Source organism: Podarcis raffonei, chromosome 10, assembly GCF_027172205.1.
Source record: "Podarcis raffonei isolate rPodRaf1 chromosome 10, rPodRaf1.pri, whole genome shotgun sequence".
Taxonomy (NCBI): domain Eukaryota; kingdom Metazoa; phylum Chordata; class Lepidosauria; order Squamata; family Lacertidae; genus Podarcis; species Podarcis raffonei.
In genome coordinates, this window is record NC_070611.1 from 11742394 (window position 1) to 11769975 (window position 27582).

Sequence of the window (27582 nt, forward strand, 5' to 3'; positions counted from 1 at the left end):
CAACAAGGTTTGGATGTGCAGGAATCAGAATGCTTTTTATAGCACTTTTATAGCTGTTGGCACCTGATTCGCTCTCGTTACCTAGAGACTGAATTGCTCTAGAAGAAAAGTTACGGGGCCAGAGGCAAGAGAAGGCAGAACAATAAGTGTTTTTGCATTGTAAAAAAAAAGGGGGGGCAACTCTACTTGAAAATAGAAGGTACTGCCAAAGTCAGTTTTATGATGCTAGAACAACAGGGGTTGTGGGTATCCTCTTCTAGTATGTCTGTGGCTGTACTTTAAAATGGACATGTTGGGTTGCATCCAGACTAAGCTGGATGCCTTGGTAATGGACTGGATGAGAGCCAACAAACTGAAGCCCAATCCAGATAAGACAGAGGCACTGTTAGTGGGCGGTTCGCCAGCCTGGATGGATGGGAGATCGCCTGTTCTTGATGAGGTTACACTTCCTCTGAAGGAGAAGGTTCGTAGCTTGGGGGTACTCCTGGATCCCTTGCTGTCGCTTGAGGCTCTGGTGGCCTCAGTGGCCCAGAGTGCCTTCCATCAGCTTCGGCTGGTGGCCCAGCTACACCCCTATCTGGACAGGGATAGCCTAACTACTGTTGCCTATGCTCTGGGAACCTCAAGGTTAGATTACTGCAATGCGCTATACGTAGGGCTGCCTCTGAAGATGGTTCAGAAACTTCAGCTGGTGCAGAATTCAGTGGCCAGGATGCTCACTGGAGCAAGATGGTTTGAGCCTATTATACTGATCCTGGTCTGACTGCACTGGCCACCAATTAGTTTCCGGGCCCAATTCTAAGTGCTGGTTTTGACCTATAAAGCCTTAAAGAGCTCAGGACCGTGATACCTCAAGGACTGCCTCTTTCCATATGAACCTAACCGGACCCTGAGATCATCTTCTGAGGCCCTCCTTCGTATGTCTCCTTCTTGAGAGGTCCGGAGGGTGGCAACACGAGAACAGGGCCTTCTCTGTAGTGGCTCCCCATCTGTGGAATGCTCTCCCCTGGGAGATTCAGCTGGCGCCTTCATGAAACACCTTTAGGCACCAGGCAAAAACGTTCCTTTTTAACCAGGCCTTTGGTTGATCTGATTGAGATCCTATGCCCTTTTAAAATGTGGTTCTTTTGGGGAGGAGTGTTATTGGGTTATTGTTTTTATTTTGATTATATACATTGTGGTTTTTATGTTGATCTTATCTGTGAACCACCCTGAGACCTCTGGGTATAGGGCAGATTATAAATTCAATAAACAAACAAACAAACAAACAAATAATCAATCCCTGCCCCTCCCCTTTTATGAAGATCACCCGCTCTGAGACCCCGCAGCTAATTCTCCCCTGGCCTCCTCACTGGCCCACGTAGGACCAATTCAGCCAGCTAGCCCTGGGGATTATTTAATTGATTTTTGAATTTTATTGTTATTCATGTTTTTATACTGTATTTTATGCTGCTTTTATAATTAAGTTTTTAAAAGTGTTTTAAATTTGTTGTAAGCCGCCCTGAGCCCTGTTTTTGAACCGGGAAGGGCGGGGTATAAATAATAATAAAAATAATCTGCAATTTGGTCCTATAAAAACCAATGGAGCAAGTTAGTCATGACTTCAGCCCTTGATTTCAATAGGAACTATGTTCAAACAACTACAGCTGGCGTCCTAGGCATGTCTGCTCAGAAGCAAGTCCAACCCATTCTAAGTTGGACACTTCAGTGGAGCAAACAGGAAGAAAGAAAAGCACTCACATATGAAATGCAGATTTCGTTTGCAGGGCCCTGTGGCTTCCATCACAACCCTCATCATTCATACCAAACGATCCATAAATGATGACAAGCAAAAAGGCATCATTTTGAAGAAAGCTTACCTGGTCTGAAACCCACGTGAATCTCTTCTGGGCTTCTGGTTTAATTCAGTTTCTCTAATCATCCAAATTCGCCCTTGCATTTGTTGCTACATCACCCGGTGCATTAAGAGGCCAAATGAACAAATCTGCTAACCATCCGGGTCTGGTCTTCCATATAGTATAAAATTACCTTTAATCTCTCCCCCATTCTTCTTCTGCTCTATCTCCAGCTGTTGTTTACTCTGCTTGCAAATGTGGCACCTGGAGAAGAAGAGTGAGCCTCGTTTTTTTCCCCTTTGCAGTCTGAACCGGGCATTAACGTTTCATTCGTTTAGCCAGATTGTCTGCAGTATGTCAGGCTGTGTTGTAAGCAACATTTTATATGTCATTTAAATGAGAAGCAAGCTAACCTCTGGAGCAGCCTTTGGGAATTCTGTACCAGAGTCATCTTGAGTTGTGAAGCCACGTTTTCCAAATATTTGAGGTTTGGTTTGGAGGCAAACAATGAAATTGATTGCCTCTCTTTGGAATACAGTGGTACCTCGGGTTACAGACACTTCAGGTTACAGACGCTTCAGGTTACAGACTCTGCTAACCCAGAAACAGTACCTCAGGTTAAGAACTTTGCTTCAGGATGAGAACAGAAATCGTGTGGCGGCAGCGGGAGGCCCCATTAGCTAAAGTGCTGCTTCAGGTTAAGAACAGTTTCAGGTTAAGAACGGACCTCCAGAACGAATTAAGTTCTTAACCCGAGGTGCCACTGTAGTTGTCACGTGCTTCAAAATTTCTAGCTGAACCCCTGCACTGCTATAATGGATGCCTATCTTTTTTCTTAATGGTTCTTTAAAAAAACCAAACCCGAAATAATTGGCAGCCAAAGCATTGCAGGTTCTGAAGAGTTAAAGAAAGCTGTTGACTCTCGTTACTGCTTTGTTCTTGTTGACTTTCACAGTGAACTGACACAGAAAATGATCCGTTGTGCTAGAGCAGGGTCAGCAACGTGCGGCCTATGGGCCGGATGCAGCCCACAAAGACCATTTTACCAGCCCACGAGCCGCCCCTGGATTGAGTCACCCGCTCGGCGAGTCCCCCGCGTGCTGGGCTAAACCGGCGCAGCACGGCGCAGGGACTCGCTGAGCGGCGCCGGAAATCACTGTTAGGATTTTTATCTCACCAGCTGCTCAGCAAGCAGCACTATGGTTGTTTATATCATGTGAGTGTCTGAGAGCGTGAGACAGGAAGTCTCAGTACTGTTGGGTACTGCTAGTTTGGATTGAATTGGATTTGATATCCCGCTTTATCACTACCCTAAGGAGTCTCAAAGCGGCTAACAATCTCCTTTCCCTTCCTGCCCCACAACAGACACTCTGTGAGGTGAGTGGGGCTGAGAGACTTCAGAGAAGTGTGACTAGCCCAAGGTCACCCAGCAGCTGCATGTGGAGGAGCGGAGACGCGAACCCGGTTCACCAGATTACGAGTCTACTGCTCTTAACCACTACACCACGCTGGTTCTCTCACGCTGGCTAGAGAAGTTACTTTCACTTCTGTGTGAGATGTTGTTTCCGTACTGCTGCTGAGAGAGAGCAGACATGCTGGTGGGTTCTTCGTATATATGGACTGTAAATAAAGTAGTCTATAGCTACTGATTGTCTTTTTCTTCTGCAATGAGATGCCAGAAGACGAGCGTGCTCCTCGCAGGAGGGAGGGGTCACTTATCACTGGTCTCTCTGAAGATATACAGCCAGAGAGTGAACACTGGAGAGACACCCTGGTGTCTTGGGAAGGTGGTTTTTCCAACAATCACATCTGTGCACACGCAGATACCGGAAATCGCATATGTGCATGTCCAGGCGCCAGAAGTCGCTTCTGCGCAGAAGCGATTTCCGGAGCCGCATTGTCCTAGTCTGGCCCATGTACAATCTCCATGGAAGTGATCCGGCCCATGGCTGGTAAACCTGGCCAACCCCTGTGCTAGAGGGGCATTTGGATGGCCTTGGGGTGTCCCAACCGTGCCTGAGGTCCGCTAGTGTGAAGCACCCCAATGTTCCTGCTCCTACTGTAGCCTGCAAGTAGCCTGCAAAAATAAAACACCTCCCAACAGGGGGTTTCGATGAGAAAAGGTGGAGCTGGGGCGGCAAGAGATCTTCTGGATCCTGAGTGAGCTCTGCTACCATCATGTGACAGCAACGATCCCAGGAATCTTTGCTGCAGGGGCAGGCATAGCAAGAAAAAAGACATTTTTTCTTCCCTCCACCTTCTGCTCTGGCTGGTGTGAGCACCAATGTTGTGAATGCAATCATGGGTTGGAGGGAGGTTGCAGCTCAAGAGGCAGATGAGGGGAAAAGCTGGGACATCATGGGAGAGCCAGAACAACACCCAGCTGACACATTGTCATTAGAAAGCATCCCAGACCCTCCATCTCACAGAATCAGGCAAGCCTTAAAAGTAGGAGAGCAAAGAGCTCAAAGACAGAGGGCACTTAGCAGCACTCGTAGAAGCGATGAATGAGGAAGTGGGAGAGAAGGGGGGTGGAGATTCACTCGGGACAACCCAATTATCCGAGAGGCTGGGTTCTATAGCCTCTCTCTGTAAAGAATGAAATAAAAAAGGATGGTAAGAAACCTTTCCTTGTCTTTATACAATGGTACCTTGGTTCTCAAACGCCTTGGTTCTCAAACAACTTGGAACCCAAACACTGCAAACCTGGAAGTAAGTGTTCCGGTTTGTGAACTTCTTTCGGAAGTCAAACATGCTGTTTTGAGCGCCACACTTCCAATTTGAGTGCCACACTTCCGTTTTGAATGTTATGCTGAGATCTGTCTCTTTTTGCTATTTATTTTGCGTTTTTGTGACTGCGTGGAACCTAGTTCAGCTACTGACTGAGGTATATTGTTTATTGCTTTCATTTTAGGGATCAATGGTCTCGTTAAGATAGTAAAATTCATGTTAAATTGCTGTTTGGGGGCTTGTTTTCAAAAGTCTGGAACGGATTAATCCATTTTGCATTACTTCCTATGGGAAAGCACACCTTGGTTTTGGAACGCTTTGGTTTTGGAACGGACTTCCGGAACGGATGAAGTTTGAGAACCAAGGTACCACTGTACTTTCTTGGGCAACCAGCTGGGAGCCACTGGGAGCATCCTGACAACTTAGTGCTAAAAACAATAACACCCGAATGCAATATAGTTTAGCCTACCCACTTCTGCAGTGCTTCTTATCTCTTGGAGACCCCACTGCGTGTGATGCTGGTAGAAGGGATATTGTTCCCTCGTAGTAATGATGAGAGAGAAAGGTCTTGAAACCTGGGGGGGGGGTAATTAAGAAACGACGATGTCTTATAAATCAACACAAATTATTTCTGTCCGTTCTGCCAATTCCCTTGCAGATCGCTCTGCCATCTTCTTATTGATATTTTTGACATCCCAAGCTTGTTGCTTCCTTCTCCCACCGTTCGGCTCATATGCAGTTGTATATTTAAGCCTGGCAACTTTAGGAGGAGATGGCACCACATGCATAGGTAGGGTCTGGCGCCTTCTGTCTCCCATGGGAGACAGGTGGGAGCCCCCGTGCCCATAAGTGGGCTGCTAACAGACGGACGAACCCCTCTGCCTTTCCTTTGCCAGCCCTCAGGAAGCCCGTAAACATTTTTGCAGGCTGGTAACATTCACGGCCTTCTTATAACAAGGCTGGCTCCGTAACAGTTGTCCTTAGAGAAAAATACGGGTTTTATTGGCAACTTGGTTCTCTGCAGGTTCATACGGAAGGACGGAGAACGAAATACGAAAGGCTACCTGAGAGGTCGTATCTGACGGGTCCCATCCAGCGTTTCCCCTCGCTGTCTTTCAATATATCGCCGTAAAAACCATACCCCAAGAGGGAGACAAAATATTTCAGTAACGTGTCGTGGTGATGCACTGAAGAGACATCGAGAGGCTGAGTGTCTCCTGTCGACAAGAGACAATTCAGATTATAAGGGAGGCTGCAATTGCGTCAGTCTGCAAATCCAGCACTGAGGCAAAAGGTAAAGGTAAAGGACCCCTGGACGGTTAAAGGTAAAGGTAAAGGGACCCTTGACCATTAGGTCCAGTCGTGACCGACTCTGGGGTTGCGGCGCTCATCTTGCTTTTGGCTGAGGGAGCCAGTGAATAGCTTCCAGGCCATGTGGCCAGCATGACTAAGCCACTTCTGGCGAACCAGAGCAGCGCACGGAAACGCCGTTTACCTTCCCGCTGGAGCGGTACCTATTTATCTACTTGCACTTTGACATGCTTTCGAACTGCTAGGTTGGCAGGAGCAGGGACCGAGCAACGGGAGCTCACCATGTCGCGGGGATTTGAACCGCCGACCTTCTGATTGGCAAGTCCTAGACTCTGTGGTTTAACCCACAGCACCAGTCCAGTCAAATTTGACTATGGGGTTGCAGCGCTCATATCGCTTTCAGGCTGAGGGAGCCGGTGTTCGTCTGCAGCCCGCTTTTCCAGGTCATGAGGCCAGCAGGACTAAACTGCTTCTGGCGCATGGAGCACCGTGACGGAAGCCAGAGTGCATGGAAACGCCCTTTACCTTCCCGCCACTGCAGTACCTATTTATTTACTTGCGCTGGTATGCTTTCGGACTGCTAGGTTAGCAGGAGCTGGGACAGAGCAACAGGAGTTTACAGGATTTGAACCGCCGACCTTACAATTGGCAAACCCAAGAGGCTCAGTGGTTTAGACCACAGCGCTACCCGCATCCCCAAATCCACCACTGAACTGAGAGATAAAGAGTGTGTTTGCTGCATGACACTTTGGGTCTGTGAGAGTGGTGGAGAACAACTGCTCAGTGGAACTAATTTGGCCATTTGGGGACAAACCACACTCAGCCTGCCAATCACCTGTCGCCATATGAACATCAGGCATAGGAAAGTTAAAATTATAGCTAACAGCTATGCTGAAAAAGTTTCTACATTGACCGACACATTAAGGCAGGACACCCCACAGAATTCAGGTGCCAGAAACAGCGTTAACTAATAATTGTTCATTTTAGGAACAATGCTTCTCTGTGACTGACAGAGCAATATTACATAACACGTATTCGTGCCATCACGGCACCAGTGGAATGGTCTCTGATGTGTACCCAGTCTGGGAGGGGGAAAAACATAACCGGAAAATACAGAAACAGTGTAAAATTGGTGGACATTCCCCTGGAAACGCCACCCAGGGCACAAAATCCATAGGCGGGGACTTACCCACAATGATGTGCAAGGCTGAAGTTACTGGATCATTGATGCCAACCGTTGAATAGCAAACGCAGTCCGTTGAACCTGGAAAAGAAATTTCACAGCACGGTGAAGACACATAAAGAAAACAGCCATTGCTTTCCCCTACCCCCAAACCCACGATCATCTCTTGTCCCTATGAACTGGCTCACTTGCTTGAGTTATCTAGAGCTGTGCAATCTTGAAGCGCCAAGGTTCTGTGCTGTCTACTTGCGCTGGGTGCTTTGTAGGAGTGAGTCAGAGGATGAGAGAGAGGAAGGAACTACCTTAGGGTGGTAAATAGTTTTGCTTAGCTGCCTGTGGTGCTCTAGGCGATCAGGCAGGAAGATATTTTGAAGCCTTCTCTTCCTTTTAGGCTATGAGTGAGCACTGTAAGCAGCTGGGCAACTCTTTTTGCAGTCCAGTAACCTTTCTGAGGTTTTCTTTACTCATTTCCAGTCCGGTGATTCTAACTTAATGACAGGGATCTTCGAAACCCATTGTGTGAATCCAAATCTGTACAATGTACTGTGACTTAGGGCAGATTCCTTTTGGACGTTCTCCTGCAAAAGCCTTGCTTTTTAAAAAAAGAAAAGTATTAACTAATTAATAAATTTTACATTCCCCCGCCATCTTTCCTCCGAGGAGCTCAAAGTGGTCTGCATGATTTTCCTCCTCCCAAATTATCTGCACAACCACCTTGCAGGCTTTTTAATTGAACTTTGTGATTTTACAGTTGTAATGCATTTTTTAGTCTTACTGCGTTGGATCTCTTGTACGCTGCTTAGAGACGACTGGGATCAAGTGGTTTACAAATAGTTGAAATAAATAGGTAATCCGGTGAGCTTTGTGACTGACTAGAGTATCTGAATTCTGGTCTCCTAGATCCTAGGCCAATGCTCTAACCACTACAGTGGTACCTCGGGTTAAGTACTTAATTCGTTCCGGAGGTCTGTTCTTAACCCAAAACTGTTCTTAGCTAATGGGGCCTCCCGCTGCTGCCGTGCCGCCGGAGCACGATTACTGATCTCATCCTGAAGCAAAGTTCTTAACCCAAGGTACTATTTCTGGGTTAGCGGAGTCTGTAACCTGAAGCGTATATAACCTGAAGCGTATGTAACCCGAGGTACCACTGTACTTCACACTGTCTCTCAATACTTATTTCCGTGAGTCTTGCACGGCAGTACACAAATAAAAATGAATGACAGAAATACTGAATGCTTAAAATGTGCCGGAACTGGGAGTGACATTCCAGATAAGTCTTGACCAGCACAGAATAGACTGAAAGTATTACTTCCCATGATGATGCTTCTTTTAATGCAGCCTAAGATCGCATTTGCTTTTTTAGCAGATGCATCACACTGCTGGCTCGTGTTCAGTTTCACAGCCAGTCAAGACCCCTGGATCTTTTTCACACGAGCCAGGCCTCCTCCATCTTTTGTTTCTGCTCAGCTTTGCAGTGAAGTTCATTACATCTGTGTACGTTGACGTTCACCTTGTTGGTCTGCCTAGCATTCCAGATTTGAATCTGTTTTCTATGATGTTCGCGATCGGTCTCAGCTTCAAGTCATCCGCAGCACCCTTTCTATGTCTGCATCCAGGTCATTTATAAACCTGTTAAATAGCACAGGTCCAAGAACTGAGCCCTGGAATTCCTGAAAACAGACGTATACGCCCCCCCCCCCCGTTTCTCGGACATATACTAAGGAAAGCTGACTGCTCCATTTAGGTGACGTGTCAACGTTCGCTAGCGACTATCTGAACTGTCAGACACTTTGGATTTTCCCCTCTTGGGGGGAAAATCTTCTACATGCTTCTACATGCGAATGTCGACATATGCTGTATATCCAAAATGTGACGAAACAGGATGGAATTGCTTAGGGCATGGTAATGGCCCTGGGACAGCCGACTGTAGAATTTTCTTCCTTTCCATCCAGCAGACAAAAGAGACATTTCCTTCCCTCGCCTCTCTTGCTAACCATTTTATGCAGTTTGACAGGATGAAGTTGTGGTGTTTGCTTTCTCCTTGATAACTCAGGCAGGAGGGTCAACGCAATGTTTCGAGAGAGGTGTAGAGGGAGATTGATCTGTTGTTAAAGAGCTGCGGTGGAAATCCTTTTGTCAAGCTGGTGCTGTTTGTCCAGGGCAGAACAAAAGAATTAGGCTTAGTGCGTGCTTAAGCAAAATTTTGATTTGTCAGGCAGGTGGGTGGAATGAACGCTAAACGAAGGGAAAAGACGGGAACAGTTTGAGCCGCCCTTTACAGAGCAGACCAGTGAATTCATACCAACGAAATCTCTGCAAGTTAATGAACATCAAGGTTATATCAAGCAGACATTTCTGACCCGGGGAGATACATCCACGACATTTTGAATCCGAAAGCCAAGGTAATATCAAGCAGATATTTCTGACCCGGGGAGATACATTTTGACTCCGAAAGCCCACCCAAAACCCCCCCGATTCAATTGGGTTGAATTTTTGATTGCGGCACTTCTCTCCGTCTAATAAAAGCTGAAAATCATAATAGGACTTCCAAGCAACAGAAGTGTGTTTTTAAGGCAGAACATAAGGAAATCAATCCATTGGGGAAAAAGTCATTCTGGAAACGAGACTGAAATTCAGAATGTAACTTAGTGCAAACAGGATAAAATAATGTAAAACTAATAACAGCCTTGTTAGCTTAGAAGCCCTACCTTCTCATCCTGGGTGTACGGGGACTAGAGAAGTTATTCCTTTTTGAGACCCTCCTCAATGGAAAGCCGACTGATATAAGGAAGGAAACCCCCCCCCAAAAAAATGTGGGGAATGGTGGCCGGGAGAGGGCTTTCTCTGCAGCAGGCCCTAAAATTGTGGAAGTCCCTCCTCATAGAGGTACGACTGGCATCTTTGTTCTATAGTGTCTGCTGCATGCCAAAAACACACCTCCGGCCTTTGATGGTTAAGGCATTTTGTTTTGTGGGACAAAACAAAATATGTTTTGCTGAATTTATATTGTTCTGTGTTCTGCGTGCTTTACGTGGGGTGTTTTTTCTCTCATATAAATGTTTTTATCACTGTATATTCTATTCCTGGTATGCAGGTTAAGACCCCACCTGCCCGCAGACGGTCTCGCCAGAGTGGTGCATGCTCTAGTTGTCTCCTGCTTGGACTACTGCAACGCGCTCTATGTGGGGCTACCTTTGAAGGTGACCCGGAAACTGAAATTAATCCAGAATGCGGCAACTAGATTGGTGACTGGGAGTGGCCTCCAAGACCAATAACACTGGTCCTGAAAGATCTTCATTGGCTCCCAGTACGTTTCTGAGCACAATTCAAAGTGTTGGTGCTGACCTTTAAAGCCCTAAACGGCCTCGGTCCAGTATACCTGAAGGAGCATCTCCACCCCCATCATCCAGCCTGGACACTGAGGTCCAGCGCCAAGGGCCTTCTGGCAGTTCCCTCGCTGCAAGAAGTGAGGTTACAGGGAACCAGGCAGAGGGCCTTCTCGGTAGTGGTGCCTGCTCTGTGGAACACCCTCCCAGCAGATGTCAAGGCAATAAACAACTATTTTACTTTTAACAGACAACTGAAGGCGGCTTTGTTTAGGGAAGCTTTTAATGTCTGATGCTGTATTTTTTAAATATTCAGTTGGAAGCCACGCAGAGTGGCTTCCCACTGAATATTATTATTATTATTCCTGCAACGCGCCCTGGGTGAAGGGCAGGTGAGGAATGCTATTTTAAAAATTAACTAATGAAATAAGATGACCGTGACAGAAACCCTGCTAGTGAAAAACAGGTTTCTGAGTTTTGTCCTGGCATATGACAAACCCTGCTTAAACTGACAATTAATTTACGTGCCAAAGGTACATCGGTTTTCTGGTGAACCACTGTTCACCATTGAGCTTGAAAAAAAAATTGAATAGTAGATTATACACCCTGTGAGTGGCACTATTCAGTTATATATCCCTTCAGTGAGAGGTAGTAGCAGCTGCCACCATCACAATCTCCTTCCACGGAAAGGCCGATGGCAGTAACTCAAATTGCTGCCTAGCAACAAGGAGTGACAACAAGGCGAATTCCCTCAGTTTCCTGGGACCAATGCTCCTCTCCTTTGCCCATAGGTCATAGGGGCTGATGGGAGCTGGACTCCAAAACGTCTGGAGGCCACCTTCTTGGAGAAGGGTGGACTACTGCATTAGTGCACTACATGGGCTGCTCTTGAAGATGGTTTGGGAACTGCAGTTAGTCCAAAACACAGCACTGAAGCTGAGATCCCTGGGACCGGGCATTGTGATCATAGTACACTTGTGCTTGGTCAACTGTGCTGGCTCCCAGGTCATTTCAAGACTTCAAAAGTTGCTTGGGGCTTTAAGGCCCTTCATGGTTTGTAAGACCTACAACAGAGGTCCTTCACTGGGTGTCTAAGGTATGGCAGAAGAAGAAGAGGAGTTTGGATTTGATATCCCGCCTTTCACTCCCCTTAAGGAGTCTCAAAGCGGCTAACAATCTCCTTTCCCTTCCTCCCCCACAACAAACACTCTGTGAGGTGAGTGGGGCTGAGAGAAGTGTGACTGGCCCAAGGTCAGCCAGCAGCTGCATGTGGAGGAGCGGAGACGCGAACCCAGTTCCCCAGATTACGAGACTACCGCTCCTAACCACTACACACACAGGCAGGTGTCTGTGCCACAAGTGAAGACCTTTTAAAAATAAAGGAGCATAATAAATCCTGGCTTCTATGTCATGGGTAGGCAAACTAAGGCCCGGGGGCCGGATCCGGCCCAATCGCCCTCTAAATCCGGTATGCTGACGGTCCGGGAATCAGTGTGTATTTTACATGAGTAGAATGTGTCCTTTTATTTAAATTGCATCTCTGGGTGATTTGTGGGGAATAGGAATTTGTTCTTTTTTTTCTTTTCAAAATATGGTCCGGCCCCCCACAAGGTCTTAGGGACAGCGGACCGGTCCCCTGCTGAAAAAGTTTGCTGAGCCCTGATCTATGTTAAAGTTGCCTTTCTCCCACTTTGCATTTGTTCTTACATCTGAAGGCAAGCCTGTTTAGGGTAGTTTTTAATGTCTGATGTTTTATCGTGTTTTTAATATTCTGTTGGGAGCTGCCCAGAGTGGCTGGGGAAATCCAGCCAGATGGGCGGGGTATAATATATTATTATTATTATTATTATTATTATTATTATTATTATTATTATTATTACTTCTGCTGCCTGTGTTTTAATAAAAGGTAAAGGTACCCCTGCCCATAGGGGCCAGTCTTGACAGACTCTAGGGTTGTGCACTCATCTCACTCTATAGGCCGGGAGCCAGCGCTGTCCGCAGACACTTCCAGGTCACGTGGCCAGCGTGACGAAGCTACCCTGGCGAGCCAGAGCCGCACACGGAAAAGCCGTTTACCTTCCCGCTAGTAAGCGGTCCCTATTTATCTACTTGCACCCGGGGGTGCTTTCGAACTGCTAGGTTGGCAGGCGCTGGGACCAAACGACGGGAGCGCACCCCGCCGCGGGGATTCGAACCGCCGACCATGCGATCAGCAAGTCCTAGGAGCTGAGGTTTTACCCACAGCGCCACCCGCGTTTTAATGCTTTTGTCTTAATTTGTTTAGCACCATTTTAAACTTTTTGTCAGTTTTCCTGGGAAGCTGTTGAAAGGCGACGTATAAATCATGTCCATAACCAAATAAAAATAAAGAGACTAGTTTGGAGGATACTTCCCAATTTAAAAGGAAAGCGATAGATTGAGGGCTCATGGGGTAGGTTTGAGGTCCAAACTATTCCTAGCAAAATCCACCAAGATGTGTTCTTTCTTTAGACTAAATCCTGATGTGTCCATAGCTCTCGAAATAGAATTCGCTAGGAACACACATTCAGGCAAACCTGAAAGGCTTGCCTTTACATATAAGTAAAAGGACTAGGGTTTGTTCCGGTGAGAATAGACAGTCCCAGAAAACACATGCCAAGGGTACTAACAGCCCACAAACAACAAACAATGAGACAATGTTAAATCTTCACAAAAGACAAAACCAAATCTAAAACATAGCCCAAATGCTATAAATCTGCTAAAGCAATGTAGAATAAATGCAGGATGGTAATCCTGCGGTGTCCTATTGGCTATAAGCTCCCTGAACTATGGAGGGACAGCGATGGGAAGTTGGGATGCTGTTCCTGAACATAGGATTCCAGGCTCTTTTAAATAAGGTCCTTCTGGAGTAAAACTGGCTGGCCCAAGAGAAAGGGAAAGAGTGCTGGTGATAATTGGGTGGCAAAACGAGAACAGGGCCTTCTCTGCAGTGGCTCCCCGTTTGTGGAATGCTCTCCCTAGGAAAGTTCGCCTGGCGCCTTCATTATACACCTCTCGGCGCCAGGCAAAAACGTACCTTTTTAACTAGGCCTTTGGTTCATCTGATTTACATCTTATGCACTTTAAAAAAAAGATATTATTTTTTTTGGTGGGGGGCTATTGGGTTGTTATTTTTATTTTTATTATGTATTTTGTGGTTGTTGTTTTTATTTTTATTCTGTGAACTGCCCTGAGACCCCCGTGTATAGGGAGGTATATAAATTTTAATAATAATAATAATAATAATAGAAGGCTCAACTATCTCACATACTCTGTGTCCTTGAAATCTTATTATGCCATAACAGTTAGGGCTGACCGCACATCCAGCCATGCAGAATGACCACACGGAAGAGAAAAAGAGCAGGATGATATCTGCATGCTCCAGTCTCTGAACTCTATGTATCCATCCATTATCTGTGAACAGAGCCATTCACGGGTTTGGCTAAACGCACAGAGGTTGGGGTGATGGAGGTCTGGCAACAGGTTGCGATTCTGTCATTTCTCCTTCACGTGCTCCTTTTTACAGAAAAACAGACAACGTCGAAATACCAGTGAAGGAAGGGGGTTTCCCAAACCCCAAACTGACTGTGCAGACAGTTTTAAACTGCACCAAAATCCCTATTTTTCCTTAGCAAAAATGCATAAACTTGAGCCGTTGAGCAAATGCATAACAAGAACACAGCTCTCTCCTTTATCAGTTTGTGACATCAAGGATGACCCTGACTGTACCAGTAAGAACAGAGAAAACATGTCTGTGCCTTATCTTATGTTCTGACCGCAAAGACGCACAGACCCAAGTCTGGGAACAACGCCAGAGTGTGTTCTCGGAAATGGTGACCTCTGGCTTCAAGATAAGAGTAGGAACAGGAATATCCTTTTATGGTCAGGAGTGCAGGAAGGAAATCCCTTTTATGGTTAAGAGTGCCGGAGCAGGAACATCTGTGATGTCAACCTGCGTGTATAGGCTGACGTGGTTGGATTCCTGGGGAAGGAGGGAGAGGGTGTCTGGAGGATATATATACTGCATGAAACTTCTCATTTCTTTGGACTTGCTGTGGACACACCACGCAGGTGCCTTTCTGCTGTTCTGGAGAGCAGAAATAAAGAACTCTTTCTCTGAACCAACCCTCGGTGTCATTTGACTTCCTTCCTCCTGTCCGGGAGCAACGCAGACCCAATTGGTGAACTCCAATAAGGCTACACCAGCAGCCAATTTGCGCCCATGTTGTGATTCTAGGCTAGGTTCCTTGCCGCACAACCTGGGGGCTGATGAAACATGTAATAAATCATAACCGCAATATAATGACGTATGGCGAAAGTGAGCCGTTTTGCAATTCTTACCAGCCGGGATTATGCCAATCCTGATATTGCATTGGACTAATGGTGCTTTGGGGTTATTTTGATCTATGCCAGAATCCTTCTGCGTCTTTCCAATCAAACCATGCATCACTTCATTGAACATGCCGTCCCCACCAACACAAACAACACTGCCGGAAAATACACAAATTAAAATGCACACTCACAGCAAACGAAGGAATCAACAAATATGTCAAACACTCCCAACACAATAGATATGGTTACAGATAGGTAGCCGTGTTGGTCTGCCATAGTCAAAACAAAAAATTTTTTTCCTTCCAGTAGCACCTTAAAGACCAACTAAGTTAGTTCTTGGTATGAGCTTTCGTGTGCATGCACACTTCTTCAGATACACTGAAACAGAAGTTGCCAGATCCTTCTATATAGTGAGAAGGTGGGGAGGGGTATTACTCAGAAGGGTGGTGGGAATGGGTGATTGGCAGATAGCTGTGATGAGCCTGTTGACGACTCTTGACGACTGCAATAGGTCTTACAGGAAAAAGCAAGGGGTGAGAAGGTGAAAAATGGCTTTGTCATGTATAATGAGATAAGAATCCAATGTCTTTGTTCAGACCAGGTCTCTCCATGGTTTTAAGTTTGGTAATGAGTTGCAATTCAGCAGCTTCTCTTTCCAGTCTATTTCTGAAATTCCTTTGTAGTAAAACAGCTACTTTGAGATCTTGTATAGAATGTACTACAACCAGACGTAACACGGACACTGGCACCAGAGCCTGCAATAAACCCAGATGCCAACTTTGCTGCCACATACACCCGGACAACACCATTACTGGCCCCAACAACATCACACATACCATCTTGGGACTATTTAATTGCTCATCGTCTAACATTGTATATGCCATCAAATGCCAACAGTGTCCTTCAGCTCTCTATATTGGACAAACAGGCCAAACCTTACGCCAAAGAATAAACGGACGTAAATCGGACATCAAGAATCACAAGACAGAGAAACCAGTAGGAGAACACTTCAATCTCCCAGGACATTCTATACAAGATCTCAAAGTAGCTGTTTTACTACAAAGGAATTTCAGAAATAGACTGGAAAGAGAAGCTGCTGAATTGCAACTCATTACCAAACTTAAAACCATGGAGAGACCTGGTCTGAACAAAGACATTGGATTCTTATCTCATTATACATGACAAAGCCATTTTTCACCTTCTCACCCCTTGCTTTTTCCTGTAAGACCTATTGCAGTCGTTAAGAGTCGTCAACAGGCTCATCACAGCTATCTGCCAATCACCCATTCCCACCACCCTTCTGAGTAATACCCCTCCCCACCTTCTCACTATATAGAAGGATCTGGCAACTTCTGTTTCAGTGTATCTGAAGAAGTGTGCATGCACACGAAAGCTCATACCAAGAACTAACTTAGTTGGTCTTTAAGGTGCTACTGGAAGGAAAAAAATTTTTTGTTTTGACAATAGATATGGTTCGCTTTATCAAGGAAGGAAGAAAAAGAAAAACCTCCCTTATCAAGTTCTTCAGGCTGGTTTACTGTGTGTCTTGAATTAATCCATTCAAAATGTAATTTCAGATCACAGAACCTGTTTTACAGGGGGAGGGGGCAGAGTTGGGGCTAATTGTAAAATAATTCTCCCCTAGTTTCTGCTGTTCCTTTGCGAGTACTCACAGACATCGGTTGAAAACAAAACAGTAAACACAAGGCAGATGTCAACATGGAATACTGTTCTTCTTCCAAATTACAGATATTTCACCTAATGAGTTACCATTCATAATCCCTACATAAGCCACTGCTTCTTATCATTTTACAGCTGGGCTGCTATTCTGAAGATTTTACCATGGACAGCAAGAGTTTGTGAGCGACTGAATGGTCCTTTCAGCCCCAGGTGTACAAATGGCTGGGAGATCATTTAAATGACCCAGCTACATTGGCAGGGACTAATCCTGCAGATATTTCCAATCAAATTCCTCACCAGTTGGTACTGCAAGATACAGCGGTACCTTGGTTCTCAAACATCTTGGCTCTCAAACGCCTCGGTTCCCAAACACCAAAAACCCAAAAGTAAGTGTTCTGGTTTGCTAACGTTTTTCAGAAGCTAAACATCCGATGCGGTTGTTGGCCATTGTTTCTGGGGCGCCTGCACCAATCAGAAGCTGCGCCGTGGTTTTTGAACATTTTGGAAGTCAAACGGACTTCTGGAATGAAGTTTGGTGCTTTTGTTTTTGCCATTTATTTTGCGTTTTTGTTTCTGAGGCTTTTTCAGTTAATTTGTTTTTGTGACTGTGTGGAACCCAGTTCAGCTACTGGGTTCAGCTATTGATTGTGTGACTGCAGAAATGGATAAAAGCCCCCCATCCAAACAATGACTATCATCAGTGCAGGTAAGAATTAACTTTTTTAAATAATCTACAATACTGTCTTATTTATTTTATAGTACAGTACACTCATTATTGCTTTCATTTTATGGATCAATGGTCTCGTTAGATAGTAAAATTCATGTTAAATTGCTGTTTTAAAGGTTGCTTTTAAAAGTCTGGAACGAATTAATCTGTTTTGCATTCCTTTCTATGGGATAGCATGCCTTGGTTTTGGAACGCTTTGGTTATGGAACAGACTTCTGGAATGATTAAGTTTGAGAACCAAGGGACCACTGTACTGGCTTTCTGCAATGGGGGAAATCTTCATTTGGGAAAGTTTTCAAGGAATACTGAGCTGCCACTTTGATCCCCATTCAGGTGATGTTTAAATGCACAGCAGAAACGAGCATTAATTCGTTAGAGGCGGCTGAATTCTCCTACAGTTCAATAGCTGGCTGTGATATGTCGCAGAGACAGACAGAAAGCTCTACATGTCACATTTGGATAACAGGAAAGCCATCATCTCATCTAGCTCTGCATTCGCTGCCTCATCATCTGCTGTGAGATATCTGCCTATATTTGAAAAGACAAATTGAAACACATTTCCCCCCCTACCACAAGTGCATTATCGTGAGCAACCGCTGCTCAAAGTTAACACCTCCTATCCAAAGCTCTCTCTTACGTTAGTGGGACCAAAGGGACAAAGACAGCAAGTGGAAATGATGCGGGATTGGTATAGAACGCTGGTAATTTGTCTGCTTGTAACCGCCGGCCGATCTGTCTATAACAACTAGAGCGTCCATATATTCCGAGCCTCAGGAATGATCCAGGACGCCTGTCCCGTCCTACAACCATTTCCATGCTCGGCATAATTGGAATCTCAATACTATTTGACTCGGCGTTGTAGTAATTAGGGGAGGATTAATGCACGAGGAATTGTGACTTGATGAGAAGGCCTTGCATTAGCAGGGCGCATGGCGGTTTAATTAATCTCCGTCTTAGCGGGCACGGCAGAAGCAGCGAATTAGCATTCTTATACCAGGTGCCCACGATCCTGAGATCTGTGTGTGTGTTGCAGGATTCGGGGGGGCGGGGAGGGAAAGAGAGGTGGGAATGCAGGCAAAGCTTTCCCATCGCCAGCGAAAGACAAGCCTTGCTATATGCATGGACCAGTTCTGTTGGGTTATAGCCTGTATGCGCAGAAATAGGAGAGCAGAAGGGAAATCACCGTATTTTTCGCTCTATAAGATGCACCAGACCACAAGACGCACCTAGTTTTTGGAGGAGGAAAACAAGAAAAAAAATATTCTGAATCTCAGAAGCCAGAACAGCAAGAAGGATCGCTGCGCAGTGAAAGCAGCAATCCCTCTTGCTGTTCTGGCTTCTGGGATAGCTGTGCAGCCTGCATTCGCTCCATAATATGCACACACATTTCCCCTTACTTTTTAGGAGGGAAAAAGTGAGTCTTATAGAGCAAAAAAATACGGTAGCTTGCTTGGGGATATCTCCCCACAGCCCAACCCATCTTCCTCCCAAAGGGCGATTAGAATTGGCTAAACTTTCTGAGAATATACCGGTGAGGATTATAAACATGCACAATGATAAATAAATGTGCTACGCCGTCGATAAGAGGGCATCATTAGGCATTACAAAGCGTTCCTGGAAGATTTATGGGCCGAGAGGAATTTCTGTTTCACTGGGCACGAATTAAGGCATCGCGGTTTCTCATGCGTCTCCTAAATTATCAGAAAGCAAAGGCAACAAGCATTTAAACAGCACGCTCTGCAATCTGGAAAACTAGCTGCTAGAGGACCATGAAAATTTGGGTCCCGGGCTTTTGGGACTCGTCTACCCACATGTTATCTGAAACCAAAGCGTCGCATTGGTCGCCAGATGTGAAATACCGTATTTTTTGCTCTATAAGACTCACTTTTTCCCTCCTAAAAAGTAAGGGGAAATGTGTGTGCGTCTTATGGAGCGAATGCAGGCTGCGCAGATATCCCAGAAGCCAGAACAGCAAGAGGGATTGCTGCTTTCACTGCGCAGCGATCCCTCTTGCTGTTCTGGCTTCTGGGATTCAGAATATTTTTTTTCTTGTTTTCCTCCTCCAAAAACTAGGTGCGTCTTGTGGTCTGGTGTGTCTTATAGAGCGAAACATACGGTATGTTGGCATTATTTTCAGCTCTCCTACGCCACTAGAGAAAATGCAAGGTGTGCCAAAGCCCACTCGGCAGTACGATGCCTCGATGGTTTCAAAACATCACAGGGACATCTCCGTCCCCTAAGACTACAATACTAAGCAGGCTCTCTTGGGGGTTCGTTTATGAATCGATAGGGACTGCGGCCTCAGCAGGTGCCTGGGAATAAGGTCAGAAAGAGAGGCCCTAAATCGGGTGGCTGAAGCAAGCTCCTGGCAGCAATCTGCACCCTAAAGGGGATTCCCAAATTAGTGGGCCGTCATTCCAGTTGTCTATTAAGCAGGGCACATGCAGACTGTGTACTTTACCTAAAAAAACAGATTAATGTAAGAGAGAAAGAGAGAACTTACCCATCGTATTTCTCTAGATTAACTTCAAGTAAGTTATCCCTAGCGTGATTAGCACGTTCAGTGACTGAGGGGGGAAAGAAAAGGAACAAACAGCTTTAGGACATAATATTAAAAGGAGGATCATATGCGCACATAAAGGGCTAAGAAAGGGAGAAAACTACTGGTTTATGACCATTTTGGTTCCTGACACTTATTGTTGTTGCAGCTGCCTGAGGGAGGATTGTGATAAACCATATCATATTTGACTGAGCTTCAGCTCCACCCATTGTTACGTAGGGTGTCATCCAGGACTAGCCCATCTATTTTATGTACTGTAACTCTGCTGCCATTTTTTATTGATTGCAATTTGGTAATCATTCGCTGCAACTGCTGAGAGTGAATTCCTGTTATAATAACCTGCTGTTATTTTGAGAGTTCATCTTGCGGCGCATTATTATATTCTTATGGGTTATTTATTGCTTTATTCAATACAAGTTCATTTAAAATGCAGGGGTTTTTCGTGATCAGGTTGCGTGATCTTCGTTGCGTGTTCTGTTGTTTCTTCTGCCTGCAAACCACCTTGTGTATAGCAACATAGGAAGCCGTTATGGAATGCAGGTATGGCTCATTTGTGAAACAGAGCAGGGCTGCAGTAATAATAATAATAATAATAATAATAATAATAATAATAATAATAATTATTATTATTATTATTATTATTATTATTATTATTATTATTTATACTCCACCCTCCCCAGCCAAGGACGGGCTCAAGGCGGCTAACAAGCAATAATAAAAACAAGTTGGATGAATACAACTTAAAAACAAGATTAAAATACAGCAATTAAAATATTGAAACATTAAAATATTAAAATGCAGCCTCATCACAGGAGGAGAAAGGAAAAAGAAAGAAGGGGAGGGAATCAAATTGGCTCCAAGCCAAAGGCCAGGTGGAACAACTCTGTCTTACAGGCCCTGCGAAAAGAAATCAGATCCTGCAGGGCCCTGGTCTCATGAGGCAGAGCGTTCCACCAGGCCGGAGCCACAGTTGAAAAGGCCCTGGCTCTGGTTGAAGCTAATCTAACTTCCTCAGGGCCCGGGACCACTAGGGTGTTGCTATTTATGGATCTTGAGGCTCTCCGTGGGGCATACCGGGAGAGGCGGTCCCGTAGGTCCGAGGCCGTGAAGGGCTTTAAAGGTCAAAAGCAGCACCTTAAATCTGACCCTGTACTCCACCAGGAGCCAGTGCAGCTGGAAAAGCACTGGGTGAATATGTTCCCATGGCAGAGACCCCGTGAGGAGCCTCGCTGCAACATTCTGTACCCGCTGGAGTTTCTGGGACAGCTTCAAGGGCAGCCCCGCGTAGAGCGAATTACAGTAGTCAAGCCTGGAGTAAACTCGCCTCCATGGGCAAACTGCAACCACAACGTACACTGCCACAATTGTGGCATGCCAGCTTCTTCACTTCTTGCTTGTATGATAGAATACCCCGCAACATTCCTCTGATGAAAATAGGGACGTCTTATTCCATAATGATACCGTATTGACCCGAATATAAGCTGCACTCTCAAATAAGCTGCAAAATTCAAGGGCTGCTCAGGGGAGGCTTGGGAGTGGGGGGGGGGTGGGCTGGGCAACTTTGCCCCACGCTTCCGGGCTGCTTCCTGGGTGGGGGGTGGGGGTGTCACTCTCGTAAGGCCATGAATATAAGCCACACTTTAACTTTTCACAGTTGGGATTTGGGGAAAAATAGTACAGCTCATATTCAGCCCAGTATGGTAATTTTTATATTTATACCCCACACATCTTACTGGGCAGTTTCCAACATGTATATAAAAACATCATAAAACATTTAAAAAAAAACCCTTCCCTATACAGGATCGCTTTCAGGTGGCTCGGGGCTCGGATAACTCCATACCCTCCAACATTTCTCCAATGAAAATAGGGACTTCCTAAGGAAAAGTGGGACATTCCGGGATCAAATCAGAAACCGAGGTGGCTTCTCTAAATCAGAGACGTCCCTGGAAAATGGGGACGCTTGGAGGGTCTGTGATAGAGCCTGGCCTGTAGAAATTTCACCAGATTTCTGCCAGCCCCGTGGCCTCAAACGCTGTTTCCTATTCCCAGCTAGCAAATGCTTCCCTTTGGGGCAATGACCCAAGTTTCCTATGGGAAAAAATGGACCGTTATTCCAGCAAAAGAAGGAAGCGCATGATAGCTGGATAAGAAAAGGGGTAAGAAGCTTTTGGTCATCAGCCTCCTTGAAAGGAAAACAACAATCCTGTAATCTATATTCAGCATGGATTTGGAAAATATCTACGCCAGTGCCAAATATGAGGTGAACCCTGTACAAACAACATGGCTGCAAAATGCTTGGAGTTTTCACAGCACCTTTCTAAAAATACACACACATAGTAAATTGCCAGAAAGCCTTCCAGCAACATGCACAAAGGCCTGTCCCAATCTCTTAGGAGTCTTTCTCAGCCTAGTGATGGCAATCTGAACTCGAGCAAGGCTGTGTACATTTAGGAAAGAGGGAGAGGCTCAGGTGCTACTGTGCAGTGCTTGTTCTCTTGTTGACAACTGAAAAAGCGCATGCAAATGTTTTCAGGTGGAGTTTTCCTTTTGTGCTATGCATGCTTATTTGTTTATTTGAGGACTGAGAAAGCACTCTGCATCCAGAGAATTAAATGAGCACTGTGGAGCTTCCAGGGAGCTGCAAAACCTTGCAGCTGTTTCTCAACAAACGGGCATTTTGCACTACGATGCACTGGGGGTTGACCTGAGATCCAAGCCCAGAGGCTGGATGTGGAAATGCAGATAGGATGTGGAATCTGCACCATGGTTTGTGCAATCAGAACCAGTGAAGGCCCTGTGTGAATGTCTGGAGGCGGTTGGAGGATGGATGGCGGCTAACAGATTGAGGTTGAATCCGGACAAGACAGAAGTACTGTTCTTGGGGGACAGGAGGAGGGCTGGTGATGGATTCCCTGGTCCTGAATGGGGTAACTGTGCCCCTGAAGGACCAGGTGCGCAGCCTGGGAGTCATTTTGGACTCACAGCTGTCCATGGAGGCGCAGGTCAATTCTGTGTCCAGGGCATCTGTCTACCAGCTCCACCTGGTACGCAGGCTGAGACCCTATCTGCCTGCAGACTGCCTCGCCAGAGTGGTGCATGCTCTGGTTATCTCCCGCTTGGACTACTGCAATATACTCTACGTGGGGTTACCTTTGAAGGTGACCGGGAAACTACAACTAATCCAGAATGCAGCAGCTAGACTGGTGACTGGGAGCGGCCGCCAAGACCATATAACACCAGTCTTGAAAGACCTACATTGGCTCCCAGTATGTTTCCGAGCACAATTCAAAGTGTTGGTGCTGACCTTTAAAGCCCTAAACGGCCTCGGTCCAGTATACCTGAAGGAGCGTCTCCACCCCCATTGTTCTACACGGACACTGAGGTCCAGCGCCGAGGGCCTTCTGGTGGTTCCCTCACTGCGAGAAGCCAAGTTACAGGGAACCAGGCAGAGGACCTTCTCAGTAGTGGCGCCCTCCCTGTGGAACGCCCTCCTACCAGATGTCAAAGAGAACAACAACTACCAGACTTTTAGAAGACATCTGAAGGCAGCCCTGTTTAGGGAAGCTTTTAAAGTTTGATGTATTACAGTATTTTAATATTTTTTTGGAAGCCGCCCAGAGTGGCTGGGGAAGCCCAGCCAGATGGGCAGGGTATAAATAATAAATTATTATTATTATTATTATTATTATTATTATTATTATTATTATTATTAACTGGGTTGCGTTGCGGCACAACTTTCCTTACCGGAATCAAGAAACTCCTTGCATAGGTTCAGTGGCAAACCTCTGTTGCGTAACAGCATTGACATGGAATTAAGTTAAAGGAAGTTCTTTCTAAAACATGCATGAGATGAAGGAATGCATTTTATAACAGACCATTTTTACATTACTCACCTATAACATCTGTTGAAATGGAGGCTAGGCTAAACAATGGAGCTACCTTTTGTTCATAGATCTTCTCTCCTTGTTTTTTCCCACCGTACGGATTAATATATACAAGCAAGTGCTTTGGTCTAGAGGCTGCCAAAGTGGGAAAAGGGTATACCAGTTAAAACTAAATAGTTTTTAGGATTATTCGCTCCTAAATTCCTTCATGCGCATCAGCGGGTTGTTTTTACAAAGCAATTTAGAGGGCCAAGTTCATTGGAAATAATGATTCAAATGTAATAAACGCTGTCATGACTGAACAGCGTACCGAAAGATTCCCACAAACTTTCAGTCAACGTCATACCATCTTTTTTTTTGCATTTTAAGCCCTATTCCAGCATTCTTTCCCTTTTTCAGTTTTTTAAAAAGATGTTCAAGTAATAGGCCAGAAAATGGATAAGGGTTCATGATTTTTTTGGAGATATGTATAGTTAACTGACGCTGTGGGTTAAACCACAGAGCCTAGGATTTGCTGATCAGAAGGTTGGCGGTCCGAATCCCTGCGATGACGGGGTGAGCTCCCGTTGCTCGGTCCCTGCTCCTGCCAACCTAGCAGTTCAAAAGCACGTCAAAGTGCAAGTAGATAAATAGGTACCGCTCCAGCGGGAAGGTAAACGGCGTTTCCGAGCGCTGCTCTGGTTCGCTAGAAGCGGCTTAGTCATGATGGCCACATGACCTGGAAGCTATAAGCCGGCTCCCTCGGCCAATAAAGCGAGATGAGCGCTGCAACCCCAGAGTCGGCTACGACTGGACCTAATGGTCAGGGGTCCCTTTACCTTTATAGTTAACTGAACTATAATTACTTTGGATAATTTTATCCCATTTTCCTCCAATAAATTCAAAGCAGCCAGGCTACTTCTCCACCCCCCTTTTATTTATTTAATGCTTTATTAACCGTAGTTACATCCATACATCAAAGACATTTCATAGTCTGTAAATCAAACTCATCAAGATAAAATTCCATCCAAGAGGTACAGGATATATTTTCATAAATTTGACTAACCGTCCTTCCCAACATCTTTTCACTCCAGTAAACCTGTTGCCTAAATTTATCAGCAAAATCATAATAAAATATTAATATGCATCTATGTGTACTATATATCTGTTTTAACCCATTTAACCTTTATTTACAGAGCTTATTCAAAAGCTGCTACCGAATTCAGATTGCAACACTTATTTTTTAAGTAACTCTTTAGAGGTTTCCAGTTATCAATGAACTCCTGTTTTTTCTTATCTTTAATCTACTTCTCCTACACTTATGTCCCAGATGGTATTAGACTTCACGCATCATCCCTGACCATTGGCCATGCTGGCCGAGGCTGCTGGAAGTTGGAATAATGCCACAGGAGAGGACCAGAGATTCTCCATCCCTAGTCTACAACAGGGCCATGTTAACACTATACATTATTTCTCTGCCCGGGGCTACAGTCCCCAAAATTCCCTGCAAAGAAGGATTGATTGTTAAACCGCTCTGGGAATTGGTAGCTCTAGGAGGCAAATGGCGGGTCCTAATGACTTTAGGCACCTGTAACAAACCCCTTGCCCCGTTTTTTCTTTGCTGTACTCAAGGATTTTGATCTCCGTCCAAGGCAGCGGAGGAAACAAGTTGTGCATCGAGAACTTACTCTGCAAATCAAGTAATTCTCTGAGCGCATGCATCCACTGATTACACAGTTGCTCATTAATGCACCAGAAGGTTACGTCTTTGCACCGCCAGCGGTGATTATGTACTCTCTTCACATAGTGCACTGCAAACAAACAAAAAAGGGTCATGTATACATGAGGCAGAATTCCGTCTGAAGAGTCCTTTAAACGCGGGGCGAAATTAACTCCAGAAAACATCATGGAACTTAGTATTTATACAGAGGTTGGTAGGGTTCAAAGAACTCTGCGTGCATTATCTCATTAAAACGTACAACAATCCAATAAGATAGACCGGCATCGCTATCCCTGAACTGCAGCTGGGAATTTGAGGCAGAAGAAAAAAGAAAAAGATGCCGTATCCAGAAGTGGGCGTGGGCCTAATTTGACTAGCTCCGCCCCCAGTGTCACATGTCCCAAGTAGCCCCACCCCATGTGATCTGGAACCCAGAGCAAGGGCTCCCTCTCTGCAGACATTCACACTGTATACACACAAACTTGGGGGTGGGGCTACTTATTACGGCTCCATCCACTTATTAGACCAACGCATGAAACATAATTCTGAATGGGACGAGAGAGACCACCAAGTCAGTTATATGGCACAGACGAGATTTGACTTCCTAATCAACGTTCCTGTCTTTCAGTTGATATGTGACAGTAGCTTCAAGGTATGGGCACCAAAAATGGGGAAGGCATTCCAAATCAAACTTTAATTTTATAAAGCTGGCTGAAGGTCTTTCGGAAACAGCCTCCGACTTTCCAGATTTGGGGAAAAGACCCTGGAAAGCCTACTGTCAGGTGTCAGCTATCACTGCAAAGCGTGGAACGCCCCAAACTCAGCCCTCCAGATGTTTTGAGACTACAGTTCCCATCATCCTTGACCACTGGTCCTGTTAGCTAGGGATGATGGGATTTGTAGTCCCAAAACATCTGCAGGGCCGAGTTTGGGGATGCCTGTCCTATGCAAACAAAGTTATATGTAAAGATTCATTTCAAGGTACCCAGAATGTCTCATATTCCAACACTGTAAAAGGAAAATCCTCTATTTATTCAAAAGGTGTTAAAAGGAATAAGAAACAAATCGAGAGCTTGCCCTTTCACCTCAGACAGGCAGGGCTTCTAATTTTTTTAAGGTTTATATTTTGAAGTCAAGTAGGTCTTCCTCTTCCTTTGGGGGAAAAAAAGAAGAAGAATCTGTTGTAAGGTAATAATTAATAATTACCATTTTTTAAAGTGCAGATACAAGGCAGAAAACCCTGACCATTTAATGGATTCAATAGGGGCAAGATTTAGCAGGACTTTAGGTTAAAAACAAGCAAACACTTTGGGCATTTGAGCAATCAATAAACCCTTGGTTAAGTTTATAGCTATGCCATCAATTTAAAAAAACTCTTATATATTATATGTACATAAAATATGGAGCACATGTGAAAACATGCATCCTGTCGCTATTCTAAAGCACTTAATAATGCCCTATAATTTGAAGCTTGTGTGTGGTGAAAATTCACACACACTAAGTCTAGGCATATACCCTAGTGGGTCAAAAGACAAATTCAAGGCCATTTATTGCTTGCTTTCCCTTAATATGCTCCCTAAAGGTCCGTTTTCTGCAAGATACGCAGAGGGGTATGGTAGTTAATGATGCTATTGTGTTCTGCAGTGGAAATCAGAGTAGTTTTGCGGCAATTTCTCCACTCAGAATTGAGGGTTGGTGAGGGTGGAATACAGATTATGTTATGCCAAGTGGTAACTTACTCCAAACGATTTCTTGGCGAGAAATCCAAGAAAGCAGATGAGTGGTAAGATTTCTCTCACCGCTTGGAAGAATATTGCAAACATTTAGCAAACAGGTGTTTTAAAAAACGGTGCTGCTGTTGTGTTTTACCTGTGAATGCATGCGGCTTTGCCATTTTCTGCCATTTCCCACTATTAGATTGTTTCTTATCGATTTCTGTTTCCTCGACAGCAATAATCTCAGATATGGGCACGGCGCAGCTCTCTGCGAAAAAGAGATAGAGCAGTGTTGTGAGGAAGATCTACACAGTATCAGAGTGCTTCGGCTTCTGCTTCTAGAAGAAAATGCGAAAAATTAAGAGGTACGATTCGACATGCAGGTACGAAGGCCCGACCAAATTGCAGTAACGGAAAGGTGTGCCATTTTATTGGGAGGTAACTACCATGAATATTCAGGATACGCTCTGAGAACAAAAGACTTTTAGAAAACATGCTTGTCAAGTCATAATGACGGCATTAAAAAGGTAAAGGACCCCTGACAGTTAAGTCCAGTTGCGAACGGCTCTGGGGTTGCGGCGC

The 27582-nt window shown here is 45.1% G+C and overlaps 1 protein-coding gene across 5 annotated transcripts in view; it reads right to left on the bottom strand.

Annotated features, from left to right (window-relative positions):
- CERK (ceramide kinase) overlaps window positions 1-27582 on the bottom strand; it is a 44723-nt gene that overhangs the window by 5912 nt on the left and 11229 nt on the right. The window contains exons 2-10 of one of the 5 annotated variants that reach the window (XM_053406600.1): window positions 27155-27268; window positions 25254-25376; window positions 23596-23721; window positions 19646-19709; window positions 14745-14890; window positions 7066-7140; window positions 5630-5782; window positions 5035-5140; window positions 2029-2099 (exon numbers count right to left, since the gene is read on the bottom strand). In XM_053406600.1, coding sequence (XP_053262575.1) covers window positions 2029-2099; window positions 5035-5140; window positions 5630-5782; window positions 7066-7140; window positions 14745-14890; window positions 19646-19709; window positions 23596-23721; window positions 25254-25376; window positions 27155-27268 — 978 coding nt within the window. The remainder of the gene's footprint in view (window positions 1-2028; window positions 2100-5034; window positions 5141-5629; window positions 5783-7065; window positions 7141-14744; window positions 14891-19645; window positions 19710-23595; window positions 23722-25253; window positions 25377-27154; window positions 27269-27582) is intronic. The other 4 variants (XM_053406601.1, XM_053406602.1, XM_053406603.1 and 1 more) reach the window with 4 other exon arrangements.